The 20,832-nt window shown below is 36.2% G+C and overlaps 1 protein-coding gene across 1 annotated transcript in view; it reads left to right on the top strand.

Moving 5' to 3' along the window:
• Positions 1-20,832, top strand: part of LOC140161133 (uncharacterized) — a 22,555-nt gene extending 1,723 nt beyond the window's left edge. The window contains exons 3-18 of the mRNA XM_072184561.1: positions 1,139-1,204; positions 4,704-4,845; positions 6,623-6,665; positions 8,545-8,695; positions 9,812-9,922; positions 11,536-11,582; positions 11,979-12,183; positions 12,610-12,843; positions 13,617-14,972; positions 15,705-15,827; positions 16,183-16,300; positions 16,471-16,624; positions 17,019-17,081; positions 17,447-17,519; positions 19,625-19,678; positions 20,016-20,832. Coding sequence (XP_072040662.1) covers positions 1,139-1,204; positions 4,704-4,845; positions 6,623-6,665; positions 8,545-8,695; positions 9,812-9,922; positions 11,536-11,582; positions 11,979-12,183; positions 12,610-12,843; positions 13,617-14,972; positions 15,705-15,827; positions 16,183-16,300; positions 16,471-16,624; positions 17,019-17,081; positions 17,447-17,519; positions 19,625-19,678; positions 20,016-20,195 — 3,120 coding nt within the window. The 3' untranslated portion in view covers positions 20,196-20,832. The remainder of the gene's footprint in view (positions 1-1,138; positions 1,205-4,703; positions 4,846-6,622; positions 6,666-8,544; positions 8,696-9,811; positions 9,923-11,535; positions 11,583-11,978; positions 12,184-12,609; positions 12,844-13,616; positions 14,973-15,704; positions 15,828-16,182; positions 16,301-16,470; positions 16,625-17,018; positions 17,082-17,446; positions 17,520-19,624; positions 19,679-20,015) is intronic.

Raw genomic sequence — 20,832 nt, 5'->3', positions numbered from 1 at the left:
TTGAAATCCATACACCCCCTATACAAGACATGACCTTAATCTTACACACAGGGAATTGGAATTTCAAATGGGATTACTTGAATTGGTGTCTCCATTTGATATATACACCCCCTGTGTGAAAGATTAAATGATGTCTCCGGCAATCACAACATATTATGCCTTATGACTGTTTTTATGGTCAATATGAGTTAAAAAAAAAAAAAACCATGTGAGACATCCTTTAAGGTCAAGTCTTGGGGGGGTTGACTGTAATAGCCCAATCTCTTTTGGGTTTTTTTTAAACACTTTTACGTCAAGATGTTATTGTATGTGTCATCTAAGTGGTGTAGGGAATCAACTGTTTACCAACCACAAATGCTACAGATTGTGATTAATGAATAATCTTACATTTTACTATGTTACCAGTATTATCCCTTCCCAAACGGGTGTCGACTGCACACGACAAGTTCCAAATTGTCTTTACAAATTCACATGTTTCAAAATTGTACATTTTTATGACCATATTTGGAATCAGCATGAAAAGTGCATTAAATTGAGTACAAACAAGCTCAATATTGGTTCAGTGGTTATTGAGATAGGTCTTGATATTTTCAGAAAATTATCTTTTTATGTTGAAGCCTATGGCCAGCATGCTAAGCATTCCATTAATGTTTTACCAAACCTTGATTTTCTACTTGATTTTGACATCAGTCTCATGTTTTTTCATTTGTTTACATGTGACGCGGTGTGATCCACCCAAACCAAAGGCGGCAATTATTAAATTGAGATAAGGCAATGAAAAAAAAACGTTTTTACAGACAGACTGACCAAGATTTTTTTAAATTATGAAATGTTTTCGCCAACAAATGAATGCTGCCCCAAAATTCAGGAATTGGTATTTCAAAAACTCTAAAAATATTTGCAAATAATAGTGATTTTAGAGTCATATGCAAAAAAAATCAGAAAAATTGCAGTATCAAAGCTCTTGAAGTTGCAGCAATGCATAGTTATTGTAGGATTTCAAGAATAGTATGTTTGGTTACAGATATAATAATGAGGCTTATATAATAAATAGCATTGTTGGATCAGAGCATGTCAAATGTAATAATACACAGACATGTGTCACATGCATAATTCTATTCTCTGATATTGGTTACAGATGGTAGCCATTCCAGACAATGAAGATGGGCTTGTTGATATGGATGTTTTAAAGGAAGAATTACAGGTGAGAGTTAAAGAGTAGAATAATGTCTTATGCTGGTATCATACTTTCTGCCGCTTGCCGCTGAGCAGTGTGACGCTTCATCATGTCACTTGCACTGAGCGGCAGCGACATGACTATGAAAGCCAATGTTGCCGCTCATTCATTCATTCATTCATTCAAATTTTATTTCCATAAAAATCAAGAACATTACATTGCATCAAAAAATATACAAACACGATACATATGCTCATCAGCACTGCCAAAATTGTTTCCTGGTCTCATACTCAGAGCTTCGCTGCTCCCGAGTTGCAACGCCTGGTGATGCTGCCGCTTGGGCAAAGCGGTGGAGTGATTGATATATCAGCTTGTCGCTGATCTCCGCTAGCGTTTCTGATCACATGCGCAGTGAAGCAAAATCATTGTTTGTGGTAGAAATATGGATAACTGAAAGATGTTTGCAACTTTAAGCCACGTCACACATGGAGGTGAGCTGATCTTATTTACACTCGTGAAAGTTTGTATGTAAGTCAAGTCAAGTAATACTTTATTAGATCCATGAGGGAAACTCATTCATGAGTGCTCACACAAAATAAATTAATATACTGTTGAATTCCATCTACAAGCATATATGCCTCTAAACAAAACGAAAGAGACTAAAGGCAGACACCCTCACAAAAACATTACAATAGATTGTTCTGATAATAGTACATTTTTCTACATCTGCATGTATCAGTAATATAGTTGCTCAAACTCCAAATGTTTTTATGGAGGGTGTCTGCCTTTTGTCTTTTTCTCGTTTAGAAGCATATATGCTTGTCGATGGAATTATACGGTATACATACAAACACAATATTATTACGCCATAAAAAAAACTTCTTAAAAACTGACAGAGACCCATACACTCAATATTAGCTGAATTATAGTCAGACTTGACTGAGGGTTTAGCTTATCTACCCACAGCTTCCAAGCTTTATTTGTTCAATTGCTCTTTTTCAAAAAAGAGGGAAGTGAAATCACACAAAGGGCTTCCTGGTTTAATATTTAAGTTCACTTTGATTGAACATTAACTATGAACTACACAGGTCTGCTCAATCTCATTATCAAGGACACAGTTCAATATTGTATATCACACTGTATGTTGACCTGTTGACTTTTCAAGACATAGAGCATTGAGTTTCATTGCCACTTTTTTAATTGGTCAGTGCGCCACAACATGTTATCTATATGACTTGATGTACCATACCTTTCAGATGAGCATGTATGTATTTTACGCCGCTTCTTGGATAAAAACGATCAATTTTGTACCCTATATCATGGTAACAAATATTGACTTTATTTTTACGCGAGTGGCACACACCGATACGATCAATCTAGTTCAACATGCGTTGTATACTTACGATTTTTAATGTGAACACAAGATGTTATATTGTTTTGGTGCCAGCGACAAAATTACTCCAAATTTAACCATTTTGCAGGTAAAAAAAGAAAAAATTCTCATGGATATTTGAGATCAGGTGCAAAAAAATATATCAATTTTCTCAATTTGAGATACAGGCAAATATGTATAACTTGTTAAAAAATATAGAGAACATAATAAGAAAATATGTGCTCTTTTTGATCATAGTTTCTAAAATAAGTGCATTGGGGTTTTAAAGTAGGGTGTCAATTAAAAGCTAGCATTATAAGGCATATGTTGTGGTCTTAATGCTTTTACTTTTCAATTCTTCATTTATACCAGCATGCTTATTCTTGCATAAGGGCACATATGGCTGTGAGTCTTGAGTAGATTACTGTCCAAGTCTCCAATATGGAGTCAAACAGCCAGGTTGTGTGATCTGCGCTGTGGTTTCTTGTTTAGTCTTTATTACTTAGGTGCTTGGTAATTCTTGGTTACTGTTGCTTTGTAGCTTTCAGGTGTAGTTATGTTGATTAAGAGAGTGGTAAAGAGTGTGAGAGCACCAGCAGTATGATAGTGATACTGTTTGACCCCCAATGACCCTTGAATTTTTGCCATGTTCCTGTCATTTTAAGGATTCTTATTACTAACTTTAAGTCCAATCAGGTACACTTGAATGTTTGACACATATGACCTTTGACCTTGGATTACCTCAGTTTGAGTTTGTTCATGCTCTCCTGATATGGAGAAGTACATTGTACTTCCACCAAGCTTAAGCCCAATGGGACAAAGTTTAAAATTTAGCCCCTAGATGACCTTTGACCTTGGATGGCCTTAAGTTCATTTTGTCAATCCATATATCATTTGCAGCACTGAATTATGGGAAGACATTATGGTGCATTTCAAATTAGGTAGCCAAAATCTTGAATATGTTCTGCTAGGCTGCCCAAAATTGCACATCTTTTTATCTACTTGCTGCTTTATTTGTATCACTTGAGGCAATTATATAATTTTCCCCCTAGATGACCTTTGACCTTGAGGGAGATCTTTAAAACCACACCTTCAACAGCACAGGCCCGGTGCCTATCTATGTCCTAAATGTCGGATTGATGCATTGAAGCGTGGCGAAATGCATAGCTGAAAAGATATCGATAGACCAACACAAACCACACATTATTTTAGTATTTGTGACTCAGAGCCACAGCAGCTCTAGTTTATTTTTGTTCATTACCACATTATACATGTACTCCTTTATAACCCAAAAATCTCATTCGAATTAAGCCAATTACCATATTCATACTGTGATAACCGACGTACTCATAGAAATACTATTACTTATATCTAAATTAGCTTGCATGCATGCATGCATGCTTGCATCATATAAAGCTACCATACATTTTTAGAGTGTAAAACGACTACAATTTTAACATTGTTGAAGCTTATTGATCCCCTCCATTTCACAAGTACCACCTGCCCAAAAGTAAGGTTCGCTCCAAATAGATACGGAACGTATACCGTAATAGTATATGTGACATGATCAAGGGGAATGAGTTGGATGTCACTAATATTGTTTCTGAGATATTAGCAAACATACTTTTCAAATTCTTTTGTTTTATATTGTTTTCAGCCATTGATAAATAACTCGGTAACCAGATGTCCGTTTGTGGGGTTTGCATCAAAATATAACATTCGTAAACTCCCAGAAAATGATGTAAAAAATTTGTAATTAAAAATTGCTGACATTTCACTCATTTCCCTTGATCATGTCACATATGGATGATAATGAACTAATTTGCCTATTTTTTTACCACAACTTAATGTTAATGTGAAAGCATTGTGGTTGATGCTTTTGCATCAAGAACAGCAAATTTCTAGTTTCTTCAGTTTATTTAATTATAAACATTATTTCCCATATTTGATTTTGGCAAAGTTACATGTCTTTTTAAAGAAAAAAAAATACGTTTTGGCCAAAAGTATGAATGTTTTTGACGTAATATGAAAATTTGATGTGTGTGGACAACATGAACTGTCCATTTCCATTTAACTGGTGCTAATATCTTAATCTTCAGATTTGTCCGATTCAATCATTTGAGTTTAACCATTTGCTTGTATCATCCTTAACAGAGGTGGCAGCCTTCAGGGAGGCAGGTAATTGGATGTTTCTCAGCAGCATCAAATGTTACTGGTATATTGGTAGATACCATTGCTATTACATCATGTCTACATCAGTTTGGTGCACTGGCATTCTGGGACTATGCTACAGCAGGTACCTAGCTACTTTGCTTTTATGTCTTTTTAATTTTTTTGATCCAAGTTTCTTTAACCCAAACGCACAAATGTTCCATCGAAACACAGGTTTTGACCCCCATTTTGTTAACTGTTTACCTAATGCTGTGTCTGAATGTAAAACTGTAATGTATGCTGATGATACCTCTTTAATGTGTAAAGCTAAAAATGAACCTGATCTTAAAATTCAAATGGAGTCATGTCTAAGTAGGGTAGCTGAATGGTTCAAAGTAAACAAACTCACTTTAAATGTTGAAAAGACTAAGTTTATGATCTTTGGTACAAACAAAATGCTTGAAAAGTTCAACAATGTACATTTATTATATAACAACAATGATATTGAAAGAGTAGATGAGTTTAAATATCTAGGTGTAAAATTTGATAGCAAGATGTCTTGGTCAGCTCATGTTGATAATGTTAGCAAAACTATTTCCAAAAGAACTGGCATAATAAAAGCGTATAAAATATTTCCTTCCATACAAAACCACTGTAATGTTATCCAATGCTCTTGTTATTCCACACTTTGATTATGGAAGCATGGTCTGGTCAAATTTTAGTGTAGAGTACCATAATAGGCTTCAGGTACTTCATAATAATTTAGCTAGAATAATTCTCTCAGCAGATATAAGGACACCAACTAATGATTTAATGAATACTTTGCAGTGGATTAAACTTGATCAAAGATGGCATAATACTCTATTAATGACTGTTTTCAAATGTTTAAAGAATGAATATCCATCTTACTTATCTTCTCAATTTGATTTTGTTCATGATAACCATAATCATATAACTAGAAATCATACTTCTAATACATTGATTGTTCCAAAATTTAAATCAAATTCAGGTCAACGTACTTTTCACGTCAGGGCAGCCTATGCATGGAATTCTTTGCCACCGACAGTAAGAGCTCAGATGGAAAATATGACTTTAGGCCAATTTCAGTCAAAAATTAAAGAAATTTAGGCCTGTCTTTATCTACATTTTGTTCATTTGCTTGCTTGATTTTTGTATAAATATAATTATTGCATTTCTGTATTTTGAATCATGGTATTTATAATTATCTTGTAGTTGATGATACCATCATACTTAATTGTAATACTAGTATTGTAAATACATTATACTGTATGCTATTTTTGTAAATATTGTGTATCGTAATATATTTTGTTGCTATAACATGTATACAATGAGGGCCTGCTTGAAAAGCAGTGCTTGTCACTGAAGCAGTATTACCCTCAATAAAGAAAGAATAAATAAATAAATAATAAATAAATAATACCTAAATGGCTGTCTGCCTCACTATACTTTACCCCATTAAATTGAGTAGTGGGTAATCTGATTGAGATTGAGATCCCCCTCCCACTTTACCCCATGATTATGGCATGTGAGGAAAGCTTATAATTCTCTCGTAACTCCAGTAAAATGGACATTTTAGCTTAGATGATGGTATGAACAAGATTATGATAGCCTCACCGCCCTTGATGGTTTATACCACCTGTACAGTTATATGGGCCATAATAGGCCTACATGCTTTTACTCCTAATATCACAAAACGACTGGAGCCATTGTATTCAGAACACAGAATGAGATTGTCTATAGGGCTCTATGTAAAGTAGAAAACACCAAATGAAAAAATTCTGACCATCCACCTTTAATGTCAGCATTCAGATAAGGAATCTATGTGTAATTCTTCATTTGCTGGGACACATCTGTTGTGTAATAAACATTATGTAATATTATTCCTTATTTATCTTATGTAGGTCCATATGTGGATATTGACATGAATCCAGTGATCACAACATGGTAAGTCACAGTATGTTTGTTTTGTACTTTGTTAATTAAAAAATATTTATAGTGTTCTTATTTCATATTTGCCATTAATTTTTCTGCTGACATTTGTTTTTCTTTTAGCAACAGAAAAATAGACAACATTTCAAATCTTTTGTCTTTAAAAATAAAAACAAATTAAAATATTTAATTCATTCTGAGATAAGTTGCATTATGTTGGGACATGGAAGTGAAAATAAAAAATCTGGCATTTAAATGCCTGATTAATGCCAGTACCACCAGGTTGAGGACTGATATGCTACATGCTAAGCATAATAATAACATGTGTTGATATAAGAATATGACGAGGATTGAATGATTGATTAGAGATGCTAAATTAATTAGTGGTGTCATCAAGGAATATGTGTAGATACTTAAAAGGGCATTTCGTGATCCACAGCCTCATCCCCCCACTTTTCTCAAAAAAAGTTGAGATTTTTATATCACTGGAAACCTCTGGCTACATAATGTTTATCTACCAAATATTTCTTACAGATTAATTCATTTAGCAAAAATATCGTCAAATTTGAATTTTGTTCTGGTATACCAGAACAAAATTACAACAGTGGCCTGTGGAGCAGTGTAATACACATAGTCACATCATCATGCATAACTCGCAAAAGCAAAATTGGAATAAACTGAAATGTTAGGAATAAGCTTTTTTGTGGATATCTAGTGAAAATGTAATAAAAAGAGGATGCTAGGATCAAGGAGGATCCTTTAATCCCTATTCCAAAAAAATATAGCACTAATATTTTTAGATAACAAAATATTATCCTGTTTTGCCAAATGAAGCATGAGTAAATCCTAATCCTTTAGTTACTTCATACTGGCAAATTTTAATTTTTTTTTGATTAAAAAAAATATTATCCTTTTTTGCCAAATGAAACATAAGTAAATTCTAATCCTTTTTTAGTTAGCTCTTACTGGCAAATTTTAATATTTGGTCAATTTTTAGAAATAATGGCCAAAGCATGTGTTTGTTGGGGTGTTTTTCGTATGCTGTAACATTGAAGCAAAAAGACTTGTACTAAGGCTAATTTCAGGTTATGCATTCAAATTTGTGAAAAACACATTTTCTAATATCTTTTATAACCAATCATCAAAATAAATTTAAAAAAAAAATTATGAACAAATTCATAGCCTATACTCCAAATTTTGAATGCTTAGACTAGTGACAAGTCTAAGGGGAAGGGCCAAACAGGCTTAATATATATGATAAACAGAGATTTTAAACAGTTCTCTCAATAAATACTTGGCTTACTTGATATTTCATCCCACATCCATGGGATTTCATCAGAAAGTGAGGTAGAGCGGTAAACACCTAGCCATGTGACCCACAGGGTAAACCAGGGTCACATGACATGATGATCGGCTTGTAGACGCTGGGTAGCACGTGTCTCCCTTTGTCCTGGTTGAGATCAGGGTCTTAGCTAGTCACCCGTCTGGCCGTCATTTTAGACGGCCAGTTTGCTCCTGGGACGGGCAAAATTAATGCCTTTGACAGATGCTATTTTATAAATTCTATGTTTTGAGAAGCTAATTGCCCTTTTTAGTAGACCCAATTTGTAGAACAAGGCCATATCAGCACATATTTGAACTCTTTCAACCCCCAATGGGCTGATGTCTGGTAAATGTTTTTAAAGGTCAAATTAGGACAGGCAATTTTATTCAAATGACGGGCAACCCTCAATTTCTAGCCAAGACCCTGGTTGAGATCGGGGTCCAAGGCGGCTATATAATAGGCTTCTTTGATGCCTCTTTGAAGCCATCGTGAGTCTGAGTTCAGTACTTAATATTATGTTTCATTGAAGTGCTAACAGTGCACTTTTTTCCCTTTTCATTTAATTGACAGTACGGACCAGTCCTTAGCAAGCAAGGATGCCATCTATCTCTCTCCTCACAAGTTTGTTGGAGGTGTAGAGACTCCAGGGATCTTGATAGCCAAGAAGAGACTTTTTGAAAATCCAGTGCCTACTGGGGGTGGAGGGGGATCAGTGTTCTTTGTAAGTTGTGATAACAAGCCATCATTTTTCTGTAAATTCTGTTTTCCCAATTTTCCATTTTATATTTTTCGGTTTTCCTAAAAAGTAAAAAAAAAAATCCTTTGATATTTACATCTTGCGTCTTAGAGAGGATAGCCAAAATGGTTCACTGAGCTCAGCCAAGCTTTGCTGCCTTCGGTAATGCATTCTAGTGATGGGTTACCACCGTTCCGATACCACCATTGACCAAAAATCCATCGAATCTATTTTACGACCATGCTTGAATTGACAACCACTTGACACCTAATTGACTTTCTATTAACTGCAGTCAATGACCCCATACATAATTGTTTAATGAGTATTTGATGAGTGGGTCGTTAAGGACTTAATGAACACAAATGACATTGATAATGGTTGTGTCATCGACCCATGTTTATAATCCTACTGCTGATACATATCAGCAAACTGTGTACTATTCACGTTCTCTTGTTAGTATCACAGGCTCTAGTGAAGCTGAACCATCAGTGAAGGCAGCAAAGCTTGGCTGAGCTATTTTGGCTAACTATTTTGTCTGTACTCCCTTAGTGTAATGAATATTGCTTCTGCAACACTGTGGATCATTTGGATAGCTGGATTTGCTGTCTCCTGATAGCACTTATTGTATTATACATAGATTGAATAGGCACACATAAAGTGCCAGGAAGGCTGGCAGTGAAGTTGTTACAATCTGGTGACATCAAATTTCATTTTTGAAATGTTGATTTTTTAAACGATATTTATGTTTTCTTCTATATTTCGGTTTTCTACTCCCGATTCTATGATTTTTGCCCATTTTCCGCATCATGAAAAAAATAATGGCTTTCATCTAAAATAGATTTGCCTGCTCTTTTTTAAAGTGAAAACTGGTTTTGTTCTTAGCTAATACAGCCCTGGGAAAAGCCTAATTATTTTTACAAAACATGATGTCTTATATGAGACGATGAATGTATGACAGGCTAGCACAATACCTTCATTATCATCCTGTAACGCATTGTTTTAAAAAGCAGATGAAAAAATAAAAAGTTAAAATAATGTATTTGAAATGTAGTGAAAATGAAATAAATTTGCTAAAGTTATTCTGGTCTTTATTTCCAACAGGTGACAAGTGAAGACCATCGTTACTTGCAGCAAGTAGAGATGCGAGAGGAAGGGGGAACACCATCAATTGTTGGTGCTATTAGAGCTGGGATGGTATTTCAAATGAAACAGGTATGACTGTTATTAAAAATATTATACAAAAAATCTGTAGCGACACTTGATCATAAGTGTATGGCAAGCTTAAGTGACCTGGGTGGATTTTACAAACATTTGAAACAGATTGTAAGTCCTTATATCTATTGTAAGTCCAAACACATGCTAACTCTATCATACAAATATAATCCTATGAAGGAGTAAAAGCACCTATGGTGCATTGTAAATGTTAGTGGAACCTACCATGATCACCTAAAAACTGTGGAGCAGTGTATGCAGACTGTGGAACAGTCTGAGCAGACTAAGCAGACTTCCCGATTTTGGATTCTCCAAGTCTGCATAGACTGCTCCACAGTCCAAGTTGAATGTGCGTCAGTAGCGTAGCCAGGTTTTCGGAACCGGGGAGAGGGGGGCACAACTTGTAAATGTACCGACGGAAATATTTTTAGCCGACGGAAGTTGTGAATTGTTGACCCCAATTTTTTTGGCCCAGTGCACTCCTCGAAAATCTTAAGGTTTGTTGACCTGTAATTTCTTTTAGCCAAGGCCATCAGTCATCTACCGACAGACTAAGGTGAACCGGCACGGTAATGATGAGGGGGGGGCTCAGTCCCTACTAGCTACACCACTGGTGTGCATATGAAGAGCTTAGGTTGCTAGCTTAACTGCACACTTAGTATGTGTCCCCCGGGATGTGCCCCCAATTACAGGGGACAAAGAGCGTGTTCAATGTAAGGCCACTAAATTTATTTTGAGAAGCTCTATTCCATATGAAGATCGTCTGAAGGAGCTTAATCTTTTGAGCCTTGAGCAGCATCATATGTTTAAAGATTACATTAATATGATTTGACTGCCCTCAATGTCTCTGGCATGATTACCTTCCCTTCATATGATTCTTACACTTTAATATCCTCCGATTGTTTTGTTTTGTTACCTTACTGTATCCAATTACTGCTATAAACTATCCCCAGCCCATGATTGGCAACAACGTTGTGTGTGACTTTTCATAACCCCATAAATCCTAAACTTTGATTTCCATAGTCCCTTTTCAAGGGGTTAAATGGAATGCACTAAACTATGAAAACACACATAATGACATTTTACATTGTAAACATGACATAACAATCCTGGTTATACTTCTTGATGTAAAACAAATATTTTACTTGAGATATAATTATTTAAAGAAAACAGGATACTTTGTTCTGGTTGTAGGCTTGTGTAGGTTTTTTTTCAAATATTTTGGGAGGGGGGAGGGGGTGTCCTCATTGTTTTGATCCTTGGTGGGACTGTCCTAGAGGTGCTTTGCACCTGTTATATTTAGTCCTTGCCTTTCACTGGTGCAAAATTTTATCTATACTTCCTTTTTTTATGTACTTTTGAATATTCATGTGCAATATATTTTGATGTTATATTATAATTATTGTATATACCAGTGATAAAGTGTAATAAATAAATAAAATAAATAAATAAAATTTAGGAAAATAACCTATACCACAGACTTCCACATCCATATTTCACTGTTTACTAAAGGTCATAATTGACTCTGTGTTTATGAGCTGAAAATTTTAAGATGCATTGCAAGTGTAAATTATGTTGTATTTTAATTCCTTCATTTTTACATGGACTTACAGGCAGTTGGTACTACTAACATAATGAAAAGAGAACATGAGCTGTGCAGGTATGTAAATGGAAGAGTGTCAACAGTCATGGTGCTTAAAACAAAGTTGCCACAAATTAAACCAGTATTTTGTGTTTGCAAAAGATTTTGGCAGATATCTATGCAGGAAAATGTCCCTTTAAGATGATGATTTTTGAATAAAATTTTATCTGCATTAGTATGTTAAAGTCTTTATCTGCATAAAATGTTACCAAAGGAGCATGACCTAATCATTACATCACATATCAAGAGGATCAGGTCAGGTCAATCCACTGAAGAATAATAATAACAGCTGAAAATGTCACAAGGTCAATATTTTTTTTAATAGAAATCAAGAGTTAAATTTTCTGTACTGTACTATAAAATTAATAACTCACCAGAATAGAGATAAGATAAGTATTTAATATAACTCCACAGGAAAGCTGTTGAATTCTGGTCTTCCAGCCCTAATCTCATTCTCCTTGGCAACACATCCGTTCCTCGGTTACCTATCTTCTCCTTCCTGATACGTCATCCTGTTACCGGCCAGTTCTTGCATCATAATTTTGTGTGTGCAGTATTGAATGATGTGTTTGGGATTCAGACCAGAGGGGGCTGTGCATGCGCTGGACCCTATGCACAGGTGAGTTTACTGATCAAGGATATTTTGATTGTTTCATTCCACCCAAGTGTAAAATGGGGAACTGTTAGGGGGTAGTTATACTGGGCACTTGTTCATTGGCAGTTATGTGATATCCTAGTGGCAGTGGAATAAATGCACTTGAAGATATCTGTTCTAAAGGAGTAATATATATATATATATGTGTGTTTGCCCTCATGTATATTATTTAATTAAGGTACTTGAGCTTATATTGATTGCTTTCTGTTCATACACCCCCCAATAAAATACATTTATGTTAAGACTACTGCAGTCTAGTTCTATCTTTTAATAACATTCTTAAAACCACACATTGTTATTCCTTGTTTCCCAGGAATATGGCAAGAGAGTAGGTGTAAATTTCACCTTTATTTATCAAGTGATAGCTTTAATATGTTTCATTGTTCCCAGTATTTACTAGGCATGGACCAAACACTAGCCAAGAGAATAGAAACCATGTTATTAGAAGACCATCGCCTAGATAGGGTTCACCTCAGGAGGTACCATGAATACTCAGAAAGGGAGATCTTAAGGCCAGGCTTCACAAGACTTAATTTGCCATACTTTATGGAGGAAGAATGTGTGGATTTTGTTCTCTCTGCTGTTGCCATGGTAGCAGAACATGGATGGAAGCTGCTTCCACAGGTAAATAAGGTTCCAAGTTGAGTTTCTTCCACTAGATAATGTTTTCTAGTCAGAAACGAGTCTCAGAGTATTTCTACTTTATAGAACTGGGGCCCGAGCACAGATGAAGACCTCAGCATCACTGGATGCAGATGTTTTTGCTGACTTGGAACTTTTGCAGTGTTCAAGGATTATGTCCGACACAGCATTATTTTGCTGCATGTCTCTGAATCAGTGGAAGAAATTCTACTTGGAACCTTACTAATATAACTCTACTTTATTGGCTTCCACAGGTAACAATGTGCATGCATGGCTATTGGTAGCCTATACTTCTAGAATATAGTCAGTTGAAGAAAACATAAGCAGATTTACACAAATTTATTGACATTGTATCTCATTTGTAGTGATTTTTAGCCTAGAACAGTTGTCGGTCACATCAGCAGTGCAGCTGTTTGGCATGAATCTCTTGTCAGCATCTTATAATGTGCATGTGTGTATGGTATGTAGCGCTTTGAGAAAATGCTTGTGATTTGAAGCGGATTTTAATGAAATGTGTGCACTGACATCAATGCTTGCACTCAGCCAAAAACAGTAAAGGACAGTTGCCAATGACAACAGATGATGATGCAGTAGCAACACTTTTTTCGGTTTATGCATGTGTAGTTTTATGATGCCTAGCAATCAAAATTTTCATTTCAAATGTCTATATTTTTGAAAACTTAACAGACCATTAACATTATTATAATGTTATCTTTTCTCATATCATAACATATTATTTCTAACATATTTTGCAGTACATGTTCAATCCAGAGACTGGAGAATGGAAACAAAGACATCACCAAGTCTTCCAAGATCGTCGGTGGTTAGGCTCCATCTCATATGCCTCAGGAAAGATGCAATATGCTGATCCTCCAGCACCAAAACCCAAAGGGAAATTTCCACAAAGTTATGAAGAATGTCTTTCCCTTGCAGAGGGTATTTTCAAGAAGGCCGAGAAGACAAGATTAGAATTGGCTGATCAGTCCGTGTTGTTCAGTGGTGAGACAGAAGCACTGCGTTGGTTTATTCTGCCAAGTGAGGCACAGTCAGTACTTAATAACAAAGGAGGTTCACAAACAGGTGTGAGGAAAATTATGCCATTTGAACCACCACAATTTAATGCCTCTTCAAAGTGCAATCTAAGTAGTGATGGTAATATATCCGAACTAGACAATGTGTGTGAAAATAAAGACATTGGAAGAACTGATCCAGAGGAAATTGAAATACAAGATATAGAATGGTTTGATACCAAGACCTTCCAGAGCTCTGTAGAACATGGCTTCTTGGGTGACACAGTACAAGAATCACATGAAAGTCCTATTCATCAGTCTTGGATTGATAATACTAACACGTCTGATAGAACACCAAGGACAGGTGGATCACAGGGTGATTGTAGTAGTGCTGAAGACCATGGTAAATGTGACCCAAAATGTGCAATAGAGAGACAAGCACTAGAAGCCACAGATGCTGGCAGTGAAGATGTTAATGTTAACAAATGTGATGATCAAGAATCTGTGCCTTATGGACCTTGTTTGTCTTCTTCTCAAGGTGAGGTTACTACAACCATATTAACATCACAAATTAATCCTGCAAATTTGTCATCTTTACAAGGTGAGGATACTGTGAACCAAGACAATGATTCTTTTAGATCGAGTTTAGTTGACAGATCTGTACCAAGTGATGATGTAAGTGATTTGGTGGAATGTAGCAGTAGTTCTAGCTACAGTGCAGTGTCTAGCAATGCTAAATTATCTTCCAGTGAAAAAGCTATTGACGCAGAAGCAAGAGACACCAATTCTAAAACAGCTGTGTCGCTATCTCCTGTCATTACTCAAAGCAACTTAGCAGAAACAAATTGTAATGCGAGAAATGAAAGCAAAGATAGTCAGGATATGGCAAAAGAATTCAAGTTATCTCTCAAAACCAAGGATGTTAGCCCTGTGTGTGAAGTGATGCCAAATAGTAATGCTGAATGTCTTCCTTGTATGTTACCAAGGAGACAGGACAAAGTCAAAGAAACAAGAGAGAATGAATCAGAAGCAGGGGATGGGAGTAAGACAGTGGTGAAATTCCATGCTCCACCAAAGAAAATATTCAAACCTACTTTGCAGGTGAGTTTATCAGTTAAAAATCTCTTAAAAGGCATTATTAGTGATCCCAGTTAGAGCATAAATAAATATATATAATGGCCCATGCCTATGAAAGCAGCAAAGCTGAGTCGATTTAGGGTCAGATCAGCTATGTTGCCTTTTTACAACTGGTGTTATGGATATAAAAAGGCTAGAAATAGTGGTTGTTTTGGCTTTTGTTTTGTTTACCTTTTGTCTAGAGGAAAAATAGCAATAAAATTGAAAAATAGTTAATCAAATACTTTGAATGAAGTAAGGGGAGCACATCCCCCATCCCCTGTGTTATGCAATGTGATGATTTTCTTAGATTGTCCAATTTAGCAAATCTGTGATAGTGCGCTAACTGCCCTTACATTAACTTGATGAAAGTATAAATTTGAAAAGAAACCTTTGTACCTTGTTTACGTAGAGGTGATGTTCTCACTGAAAGAGATGAATTTGAAATCATTTGCCATTCCTTGAATAAATCCTGTTGTAAAATCAATGGCTCAGCAGGCTACTTTTTGTGCTACTTCATTGGACCAGATGTTCCATCCTGTTTGCATCACCCCACCCACCAGATGAAACAAGCCATTTTAGGGATAATCATATTTGAGCTGTTTTTGAGTTTATTGACATATAGCGAATCTCAGTGTCAGTGAATTACATATGTTGGTTTCTTTATGTGGAGCACATGTTAAATTGTAAGCTTTCATAATTGTTTGGGTTTTGTAGGCTATGGAGGAGTACCAGATGATTCAAGATGGAGATCGTGTACTGGTTTGTCTCTCTGGAGGAAAGGATAGTCTCTCTCTACTTCATACTCTCAGACAGTATCAATTTGTTGCCAAAAAGAAGGTAAGAATTCACTCTAAGTCTTTGAATTGTTATCAGTGAAATTTTGTGGCCAGATTTTGTTTGTGTATGTGTGAGGGGTGTTTGGTATGTGTATGGGGAATTGGTAAACACCTTCAACTGTGACAAGCTTCTTTTGTGTTGCAGTTATTGATGCCTGCAAAAAATTTTCATATTTCAAGAACCAAGAGTCCACTAATGTTCATCATATTGTAGCCTGTTAAATCGAGTGGATGATTAAAAAAAATAATGATACACATTGAACAAAACTCATCATAGCTTAATTATGTCACATTTGAAACTTTTCATATTGTGAATAATAATGATGAATATTTATCAAATATTAAAATCCATGCAGGAAATCCATTTTGATCTTGGAGCAGTGACAGTGGATCCTCAGACTTCATCCTATGATCCCAGCCCACTCAAGGGCTATCTCAGAAGTCTGGACTTGCCATACTTCTATGAGGAACAGTGTAAGTACTCATAAACAAGGAAAAAAATACAGTCTGCAGAATTCGACAAATTGCAGATTTAGTGCAGTTGTCATTCTTTTTAAACATCAATCATGTTATTTTGTGCCAAACTGCTGCTTCTAATTCTAATCAAATCCCAATGTGTGACCCACATATTGTTGATGTTCTAGGTATCATAGACATGGCTGCTTCACTGCAAGATGGCTGTGATTCTATATGTAGCTTTTGTTCCCGCATGAAACGAGGGCGCTTATATGCATGTGCAAGACGTGAAGGATACAATGTACTGGCCATGGGTCAACACTTGGATGACTTGACAGAAAGGTAGGTATTCTGGCCATAAATATTTTAATAATCAGGTATTTGGAAGGAAGAACACCCAGTGGGTACTCAAGTTTAGTTTGGGTTAGGGTAGGAGTGTGCCGCTGAGAATTTGAATGTGGACCCATCAATATACCAAGTTTTCAAGAAATTTGGACCCATCGATATACCCCCTCCCCTCAAAAAAAAATTGTGGCTACAGCAAGGAAAGTTGTTCTTTTTCCCAAAAAAAAAAAATTGAGGAAAATTTTGCAAAATATCCATATACCAAAATTGGATGGAGACATTGATATACCTAAAGGCTGAAAATGCTACCCATGTTTGCGACACATTCCCATAGTCATTGAGAAATTATTATTGAAGAACTAAAATATGTGCATTTCGTTATGTATTTCAGCTTTCTTATGTCAGTATTCCATAATGGACTGTTGAGGACAATGAAAGCCAACTACACTGTCAAGTAAGTCTTATTTACTCTCGACGCTGAGTTGTTGATTGACTCAATTTGCATTTGAGATATATATTGTAAAATCAAGTGCAGGCTCAAAAATATCAAATCTAATTTGGCTTTGAAGTATCAAGTATTATTAACATTAATGTAACAAGGATCAAATGTAGTGTATAACTGGTGCAGGTTGTTTTTTGTATTGCATGTCTAGTTGTTAATGTGATCCTTGTTAATTCTTTAAATCGTAACGGAAGGCACTAATATTTGCACTGAACAAAAGTATCAACCATGCTGTCAGCATAATTGTGAACCCTGGCAACCTGAAGTTGATATGTGATCTAACATTGCCTTATTTGCTGTTCTACATTGCTTTTCAGAGAGGGTGATCTGAGAGTAATCCGTCCTTTTGTGTATGTGAGAGAAAAACATCTGAGGGAATTTGCAGAGCAGGTAATTACAATTATTGTTGAGAAAGATATTTTAATACTTCAGATAAGAAGAAGGCTACTTCTATACTACACTACATTGCATCTAGGCGAAAGTGACATTTTTATGCCTCGCGGTGGAGGCATACTGTTTTTGCAATGTCCGTGCTTCCGTCCGGATGCGATATCTCGGGCATGGATGGGCGGATTGACTTCAGATTTTCAGGATAGGTGGGTCATGGTCAAAAACTCTGGCTACTTTTTTTTGGGTGAGGTTCAAGGTCATATACTGAGGTAAAAGGTCATTTGAGGTCAGAGGGCCCATTTTCATTATTTACCTCTTTTCTCGGAGAGTGGGGGTCGCACGTTCCTCAAATTTGGTGGGTGGGTGCATCTTGACCCCAGACAGAACAAGTTTATATTGGTTAGTGGGTCAAGGTCTCCTGAGGTCATGCAGGGGTCATCTGAGGTCAAATTAGCAAAAATAGTCATATGGCCTTGAAACTTGGTAAGTACAATCAACATTTAGAGCCAAATTTTTGGAAGGTCATTTTGGGGTCACCCAGGGGTCATCTGAGGTCAAATTAGTAAAAACTGTCGTATGGGCATGAAACTTGGAGGGTACAGTCAACATTCAGAGCCTAATGTTTTAAGGTCATTTTGGGGTCATCCAGGGGTCATCTGAGGTCAAATTAGTAAAAACTGTCGTATGGGCATGAAATTTGGTGGGTACAGTCAATATTCAGAGCCAAATTTTTGGAAGGTCCTTTCGGGGTCATCTGAGGTCATCCAGGGGTCAAATTAGTAAAAACTGTCGTATGGGCATGAAACTTGGTGGGTACAGTCAACATTTAGAGCCAAATTTTTGGAAGGTCATTTTGGGGTCATCTGGGGTCACCCAGGGTCATCTGAGGTCAAATTAGTAAAACTGTCGTATGGGCATGAAATTTGGTGGGTACAGTCAATATTAGAGCCAAATTTTTGGAAGGTCCTTTCGGGGTCATCTGAGGTCATCCAGGGGTCAAATTAGTAAAAACTGTCGTATGGGCATGAAACTTGGTGGGTACAGTCAACATTTAGAACCAATTTTTTGGAAGATCATTTTGGGGTCACCAGGGGTCATCTGAGGTCAAATTAGTAAAAACTATCGTATGGGTATGAAACTTGGTGGGTACAGCTAACATTTAGAGCCAAATTTTTGGAAGGTCATTTTGGGGTCACCAGGGGTCATCTGAGGTCAAATTAGTATAATTACTATATGGGCATGAAACTTGGTGGGTACAGTCAACATTTAGAGCCAAATTTTTGGGCGGTCATTTTGGCGGTCATTGAAAGGTTGTTTTGGGGTCATCCAAGTGTCATCTAAGGTCAAATTCAGTCTCCTCTTTTAGGCTTGAAGCTTTGTATCAACTTGTGAATTCCACATCACTCCCTTTGGTGGAGGCATCACGGTCGACGCTGTGCGTCGAAAACCGCGACATCCGAGAACCGCGGTCCATCTAGTTGTGTGTGCAAACGCAATGAAAGGTCAATGAAAGTAATTCAAGTGTGTCAACTGACTCTCAGATATCAAGGCCAAGTTATAATATGCATGGAAAATATCAGAAAAGAAATCATGCTAAGAACATGTTAAGGTGGTACTACACATTTTGACTATTTTTGTATTTTTCTCAAAAAACAATAACACACTGGTAACAAAAGTTATGTATATTATAGGGGCAAGAAATCTCAGTCACTCAAGACAAGCGGTACGTTATTTATGATAAGAAAAGAGGTACCGCTAGAATGTACCTCATTTCTCAACATATATAATGAACCACTTGTCATGAATCACTGAAATTTCAGTAAAGTAATTAGATTCCTTGTCCCTATAATATACATAACCTTTGTTACCAGTGTGTACTTATTTTTTGAGAAAAATGCAAAATTAGTCACAAAATTTATCAGGGGTTGTAGTACCACCTTAAGTTTCTTCTCACACCTGTTCAAATACAAGTTTGATGTACATATACTGTAGACCTAAACCTGCATCTTATTTCGATCTTATTGTTAATATATACCACACACAATTAATAATCTCAAAAAGAGTAAACATGCTCTCAAAATAAATCTTGTGTCATTATTCCACAGAGCAAGCTGCCTGTCATCCCAGAAAACTGCCCAGCATGCTTTGAAGCACCTAAAGTAAGTTGACATTAGTGTTCAGTTCTGAATTGACAATTGTAGAAGGTGTGTTATGAAATTATATCCATTTTGAGTGAGTTTGTTCTATAGATCACTGGGAAGAAAGATCCATATTGCCATTTGAGCTGTGAAATAGTTTTACATTAATCAGTGTTGAAAATATGATCATATGTTGAAAATATGGGTACTGTGTGGTATTTTGACAGCATTAATGGAACAGTTTGATTGGAAGAAAATTAGAGAGAGTAAGGCAATTGATTACTGACAGTGAACTTATTCTAATTTTGAATTGCTTCTCTCATCATTCTGATTGCATTATATTTTGTCTATTCAACAGGAACGACATAGAACCAAGCAATTATTGGCTGGTCAGGAGTTGCTTTTCCCTCGTCTCTATTCCAGTTTGCAAACTGCTTTGAAACCTTTAATGGCAAGGAACAAAACTGGCATGGAATCATCACTTAACAAGAAGAGGCAGCTCAATGGCTCTGTGGATGATGAAGAGGAGGATATTTAACCCCATGAGAACTACCTGCCGATTGGCCAAAATGAATATTGTGTCCAATTTTGAACCAATCAAGGAGGGTATTAATAAGATCATCTGCAAATGCAAGTTTGACCATAAATAGTTTAAAGCCTAATCATAATTGGCAATTGAAATGAGCATTTCAAGTTATCAACCAATCAGAAATGCTGTTAGATAACCAGGGGGTTAAGTGACACTCTATTTGGATGAAATCTTTACAAACTACTGTGCACATTTCACAAAGATTTAAAAAAGAAGACATTTTGTGCATTTTACATGGAATGCAATTATACATGTGTCGTAGTGACTGAATTGTAGGTTAATAAATGTGTATCAAATGCTGATAGAGAAATTTGGACTTGCTAATGCATGTACGGCAAGATGTTGATGCATCCAAATAGAAGCCCCACAGGGGAAATGCATTCGATACACCAACATTTAGTGCAAGTGCATTATTGTGCCCCATCTCTCAAGTAACAAGGGATCTATATTTACTAACCTATTTCATACAAAACAAAGAATTTCTGCAATTTTTCATAGCAAAAAATTTTGGAAAATTTGACCAGTATCAATGCACTCACCTTCAATAAAAATGAATCAATCCGGCAAGATGCCGAACACACAGCGC

This window comes from Amphiura filiformis, chromosome 9 (assembly GCF_039555335.1).
Source record: "Amphiura filiformis chromosome 9, Afil_fr2py, whole genome shotgun sequence".
Classification (NCBI taxonomy): Eukaryota; Metazoa; Echinodermata; class Ophiuroidea; order Amphilepidida; family Amphiuridae; genus Amphiura; species Amphiura filiformis.
The sequence above is the reverse complement of the archived record's forward strand: the minus strand, read 5'-3'. Positions and strand labels throughout refer to the sequence as shown.